At 42.6% G+C, this 6789-nt stretch overlaps 1 protein-coding gene across 1 annotated transcript; it reads right to left on the bottom strand.

The window, feature by feature from the left end:
• Positions 1-1818: 1818 nt before the first annotated feature.
• LOC147616387 (uncharacterized) lies at positions 1819-4518 on the bottom strand. The gene is made up of 2 exons (XM_086777454.1): positions 4328-4518; positions 1819-2485 (listed from the first exon to the last, which is right to left on the bottom strand). The coding sequence occupies exons 1-2, from the start codon at positions 4373-4375 to the stop codon at positions 2051-2053; spliced, it is 483 nt and encodes a 160-aa protein (XP_086633580.1). The 5' UTR covers positions 4376-4518; the 3' UTR covers positions 1819-2050.
• Between the last annotated feature and the right edge of the window lie 2271 nt (positions 4519-6789).

The raw sequence follows: 6789 nt of genomic DNA, 5'->3' as shown, positions 1-6789 counted from the left end.
AGCCGCAGACGAGTTGCATGTGTGGCCATGTAGTGATCTTCATTCTCGCCTTTTTTTCAGATCCCTCTTCTATCTCTTCTACTTCTTTTGTTTCTTTCATGGATTTCAAAGATGCACCTTTAATAAGTAATTAAAGAAGAGTTCAAATTACTTAAACTCAAGCATAGGTAATAAAACAAGAATCCAAATCTATTATACAACACAATACACATTAAAAGCCACATGTCCACTTTGATGAATGGTATCTGAAGAAGCGAACATCAAAGCGCTAAAGAAGTGGCCAATTTATGGCTCTAAGTAGGTCAAATTACTCAAATATACATCCCAAAATTGCTCACCATTCAACCCTCCACTTTTCCTACATGCCAATATGATTACTATGCACAATGAGCTTAGTATCATTCAACAAAGGCATCTAGTCCATAGTATGAGGCCTACAACACTATTTCCAAGCAAGGATGTCATGTTCTGTGAATGATGCTTAGGTGATGATGCAATCCATGGAAGGTACACCAACCAAGTATGTGCACTTTAGGCTACACCACCAATTGATTCATTATTTTACTACTAAATGGACATGTTAGGAGGAGAAAACCTTGCATAGGTAATGGTGATTACAAACTGGGAAAAGGGATGGCAAGTAATCCCACATGCAAAGACAATGTGGAAGATGAAAAGGCATATACAATCCAAAGAAACCCTCCTATTTTCAACTCCCCCAAGCTTGTTTTTTATGGAAAGCTTGGAGGACTAATTAGGCAAAGTGAAGACTTGCCTAAGCATGCCAACATCTCCACAAGCCCATGCAGGCGTGTGCACCATGTGGGTGCTAATTGCCCTTATTTGGGTTGGAACACGCAACACATGTTTGATGGTGTTGGTATTGGATACATCATGAGCAACCTAGCAACTCTTGGTTTCCCCAATTCATGGTCTAGACCACTTCCCTCCATACTTGATTTAAGGGGGATGTTAGAGGTTGCAAATCTCACATGGACAATAGAAATTCCAAGCTAGGGAAAGGAATGGCAAGTAATCCCACGTACATAGACAATGTGGAAGATAAACGGACATGTTTAGTCCAAATATGTATAGTCCAAGGAACCACTCCTATCATCAACCCCCCCCCCCCCCCCCCCCCGGGTGTTTTATGGAACGATTTGATTGGAGGATTGGTTAGGCAGAGTGGGAACCTGCCTTAGCATGCCAACACCCCCATAGGCGTCATAGTACTAGTAACCCTTATATGAGTTGGAGCACACAAGGCACATTTGGTTAGGCATGGTTCTCTAGCGTGGTGCCATGGCAAGGTATTGAACACATCAAGGGTAGCCTAGCGACTCTTGATTTCTCAAGCAAACGCACATAGCTCATACTCTTTGGATTGCACATTTATTTTTAGCATGATAACCTGATCCGTGTGAAATTTAAAAAAGGGTGCTCTGAATATTTTACATCTTTTTCCCACAATGCCAAGTACGTTTTCTTGTTGGCACACGTGTGCACCACCACCACTATCATCTTTTGCCTAATGCTTTCAAGATAAGCTTACCTAGAACAACTTCATAATTATATAACACCTAACTTGGCAACAAGTTATTGACTATATCTTCCAATACCGCAGATTGACTACAAGCACGAAAGTGTTTCAAGGCACAAGACCAAGAATCTACACTTCAATTTCAACCTCACAATCTTCTCATCTATGCTACAAACGAGAACCAAAATTACAAATAACAAAGACTCCTCAATCTAAACTTTGATTACCATACGTGCGCTACAAAAGCATTGACTTAAAAAAACAATCAAACCCCTCAATCAAAACTTTCAACACCGTATATTTCATGTGCAGACAGGCTCCTCACATTTTCTCATGTGCTTGAGCACCATGTAGATAATGCCATGATAACAAGGACCTCTTTTGTTTACAAGTGCTGAAGCAGCTTCATGGTGAGATTTGCTAATCAACCCTTCCATCCCATCCTCCTGATCATCATGTTACCAGGCAAAAAGCACCTAATCCCTCGAAATTTGAAGCCACAAATATGCCTTATGATACTTCTTTCCTACACTCAAAAACCTGAGAGGGCAGTCTCCTTGCCTCCCAAGCACTGAAACAACCATCATCCACATTATCGCTTCTGCACCACCTACAATGATCAAAGGAAAGGCATCTCCCTTTATCAGCTACGTCTGCACAATCTTGTACCTCTTTCAGTTGCCGTCTCTGGGAACCATTGCAGCTGGCACCTAGTTTCTTTACAATCTGTATATGGTAACACTCCTGAGGCAATTCACACCACTCACAGTTACTTGCATTGGCTCTTTTGCAAGAGCCTCTATCCTCGAACATGCATCTCCTGTCATTACCTCTCAAAGCTTTCACTTCCGAGCACTCTACCAATAATATTAACAGAATCATCAATAGAATTAAACACAACTGCAAACCGTGCATGGTCACCTTTCGTTGTCTTCTCATGTCATACTGCAATAAAAGCCAGCCCATTTGAATCAGCAAAACAAAACCAAATGCACCAGTCTTGCATCCTGCATATAAAATGATAGCCCAATTGCAATTCCTAACTCAAAATTTTGAAACATTCTGCACTACGACGTATTTCATTCCAACATGTAATCTCTGCAACCGTACAATCGATAAATGCAGGTAAACATCAAGGAGCTATTAGAACTGAGGCCGCCCATAACCATAAACAGGAACCATCTAGATCAGATAGCCCATGGCTGTAAGGCTTGCCCATCTATATGCAAGTGATTCACAAAGGAGGAAGACTTGAACGGATTCACAAGTGCACACAGGCACCTAACTGACTTGCTTCTGTGAGCAAAAGGTCTCCATACAATTCTGCCAAAAGCTATATATATACCTAGATGAATCTAGGAACATGCCCAAATTCACCTTTTAGGAACGTGCATGTTATATACTCATGGTAGTCAACCCACAAGACTATATAACTATCAACTCCATTATGCATAGTATGGACTAGAGACTACGACATCCCCACTAACATCATCAGTGCCCAATAGTGGGAGTAGAACTATGTATCAAGATATGCTCTCACATGTGCACTCCACACACACACACACACACACACACACACACACATAAGAGCATATATTCACACAAAGTCCTTCGTATTGAGTTCCTGTCAAACCTCCGGAGATGCAAGGCAGACTCAACCATAATGAAGCCTAGCACTAAGGGAAGTAGCAAATAGAAAGAATTAGTACAGTAAATAAGTTGATAGCGCAAATGCACCGCTAAAGATAGAAAGACACAATATCAACTGGCCGCAACTCGGACGAAAACTTCACAATGTGAAATCTACATGTCCGCTAATTCGGCTGAATTATGAATCCAGGAACATGCCCAAATTCACCTTTTAGGAACGTGCAAAGCTATGGCTGAAGGCTGAAACTGAACTACCCAACATCAACCCAAGCCTTCTGAAAACCTCTTTCTGAACGTGAATGCTGGCTGCAGCTGTTGGTGTGATCTTGGTGTTGTTTTCCACCTCTTCCAGGCTGCTCACAGACTGAGGAGAGGATAAACCAGCAAGGACTGAGGCTCGCAACAAGAATGATGAAGACTGGGGATGGAAGGGTCTATTTAAAGGCCCTCTTCATGTTCTCTTTTATCAGATGCTGGTTGGCTAGCTCACACAAGCCCAACCAGCTTTTGGGGTGCCCTCAGTTGGGTGCCAAGCTGGACAATGCCGGTAAAGGGAGGGGGACTCAGCCTCGACCAAAACAAGCCATACCCATGATCTTGTGGAATTTAAATGCCTCATGCTTCATGACCAGGAGCAGAGACCACCACTTAACTATCACCTTCAAAACAAGAGGAGGGCCAGAAGTAGGTGCTTTTTTAGGTTTTGCTAGCTGATAGGATCTTTTATGGATTCTGAATGAAGGGAAAAAGGAGCGGATGAGTTTGATATAGTGGCCAACGAATTGAACATGAAGAATCTATCTTTCGACAGGTACTTACAGAGATTCAAAGAGTTGCAATCCTGAGCGGCACCACAACACTGTGTGGGTTTTTTATACACGAAGGATCATCGGCGACGTTAAAAAGACAACAAAAACAGAGTAATCCAAGCCTGTTACGTCCAGTCTGCTTTGGCTGAAACTGTGCTTCCATAAACCTTCTATCTAATTTTCTCCTGAAACGCTAAAAAATTTTGCACCCAAAAGCCCTCTATTTTCCTTTCTATCTGCTGAAACCCGAGAATTCTCAAAGAAACCCTAAAGCTTCTCTATTCTCAAAACAGGAAGAGACTTTGTGTATTCTGGAGCGGATGCTAACCTGGTTAGACAGCTCACATTCGTTGCAAGCGACGTGGGCTCTCTCCATGTTCTTCAGATCTAACCTTTCTTTCTTTTCTTTTCTTTTGTTTTCTGTGTAGGACCGGCCATAGCTGTCATGTCATGTGCCCATCGAGCCATGGCCTCCTCTTTCTCTCAATCAATCTACAGTTGGCATCATAACACGAAATAACCTTTCGGCAGACGATGACATATTTATTGTGTAAGCAATGTGAAGGAGTATTTGCAACTATTCAATGGTAAATGTCTTAAAATCAATGAGAATTACCTCTGATCCTATAAATGGAGAGGTTTTTTATCACTAGTCGGCTGCCTACTCATGGGCATATATATAGATGGCTTGCCTCCCTCATTTCTCATTGCTTGCTTAGCATTGTTTGCTGGAGTCCCTCACATACGAGGCTCCCCTCTTGCTCGAGACATGTATTCTTTTTGATGATGATATTGAGAGCAAGTTTTCACTTGTGCTTCCTCTCCATCTCTCTCTCTCACTCTCTCACTCTCTCTCCTGTGTTTCCACTTTCCCTTCTTCCACTACACATTCTATCATGGTATCAGAGCGCCGGTGATCTTCAGTGTTGGATGCTCCCTCCTCTCCCCCCTGCGTTTTTGCGTTTTCATCAAGGTGGACAGATCTGCGTTTTTTCTCCGCATTGGTGCTGGTCGCCTGCCTCTTCCAGGCGTTTCTTCTCAGCACAGCCCGTGGTCTTTCTTCATCACTTTGACCTCTAAGAAGAACACCTATTTTATGCACTGTTTTCAAAGCAGCAGTACCTAGTGTGCTGCGTTTTTCTACACGTGGTGTCTACAGCAGTTTGCAGCAGTTCTCAACATTCATACCCCCCCTGTAGTGCTGGTCGCCTGTTTTGTGCAGGCCCGCAGAGCAGTAGCCATCTCTCTCTCTCTCTCTTACTTTCTCTCTACCCATCTCTCTCTCTCTCTCTCTCTCTCTCACTTTCTCTCTCTCTCTCTCTCTCTCTCTCTCTCTCTCTCTCTCTCTCTCTCTTACACGCACACACTCTCTCTCAAATGTTTACATGACTTGTAACATGTTTATCATGAACTTCTCAGGGAAGACCATGGTCACTCACAAGATGTTTGAGAACTTACTTACTCTAGACTTGCATCGCACACTTTTTGAGGCACGTGCGCTCATCAGCAAAACAGCAGAGTACTACGCGCCTCCCTGAATCTCTGGGAAACCCAGCTCAAGAATGCATCACTACAATCTGTTTGGCATCAGCCCCCTCAGTTGCCAGCTTTGCTCCATCAAAACACTCGGGCTTATAATCACATAAACGCTTTTCGAATATGGTCTACACAAGATTTGCATCAGTCTCACTCAGAACACCATTTCTTTAACCGAAAGACTTCATTTCGTAGGTAGAATCGAAAAATGTGCAAGTCACTGAGAGACGTGTTGGTCTGAAGCATGTTTCCACACTACTGTGAAGGCCCATCTTGATCAAGTACCTTAGTTCTTGATAGCCTACAATCAATGACATTCTTAATGACCTTGACCTTGACCTCAGAGGGACACCATTGGAAAGGAATTTTGCGATCTTAGCCCAAATTGCTCGGAATCGCATAAAGGTGCTAATGTTGAAAGGGATTAAGCAAGTACCACCCACAACGGTCAACTCTTCCTTTGTGGCCTCCCTTATTCAAGAACGTGAGGAGTCAAGGAAGACGATGCGCCATGTTCTTGTGTTTTGGCTAAAGTATCTCCCAGCATATGCCACATAGGAGTCGAGATGATGCGCCATGTTCTTGTGTTTTGGCTAAAGTATCTCCCAACATGCCACATAGGAGATGTTTTGTTTGTCAATAATATGTAATAGATTACCTTTAATTCCTATAAATGAAGAATTTCCACCAATTATACTGAATTTTTTATTTTTTTGCACATTGTGTGTATTAACTTTTGGCACATGATGTTGAGTTCTTTTCGCATATCCACGTTGTGATGAATCAGAGATGATGAATCAGAGAAAGGATGTTTGAGTCCCTATCAAATTAGAGCTGTAAGTAGTGATCGGTGCATTCTAGCCTTGTAAGTAGTGATCGGTGCATTCTAGCCTTGAAAATGACATCTAGGTTTTGAGTGCACATTCCTTCACATTGATTATGTGCAGTCATCCACAACAATACTATCCACATTGATTATGTGCAGTCATCCACAACAGTACTATCCACATGTGTGGCACACCCAAGATGTAGGGCATGGGAGCTAGTAGGAGTGCATTATGCTAGTAAGAGTGCATTATGTCCCAATTTATACAATCCCCCTTGGTTAAGCAGTGGCATTACTTCATGGACCCTTGCTTGGGCGATGGAAATGTTTCCTCGAACCAAGTAATACAAAAACCCTGGTGCTGAGAATGGAGTTTTGCTTTTCTTTTATGGTCGACAACAAGACCCTACGGCTGGTTACACAGCTTT

Source organism: Cibotium barometz, chromosome 38 (genome assembly GCF_041138505.1).
Source record: "Cibotium barometz isolate CiBa-2024 chromosome 38, ASM4113850v1, whole genome shotgun sequence".
Classification (NCBI taxonomy): domain Eukaryota; kingdom Viridiplantae; phylum Streptophyta; class Polypodiopsida; order Cyatheales; family Cibotiaceae; genus Cibotium; species Cibotium barometz.
The sequence above is the reverse complement of the archived record's forward strand: the minus strand, read 5'-3'. Positions and strand labels throughout refer to the sequence as shown.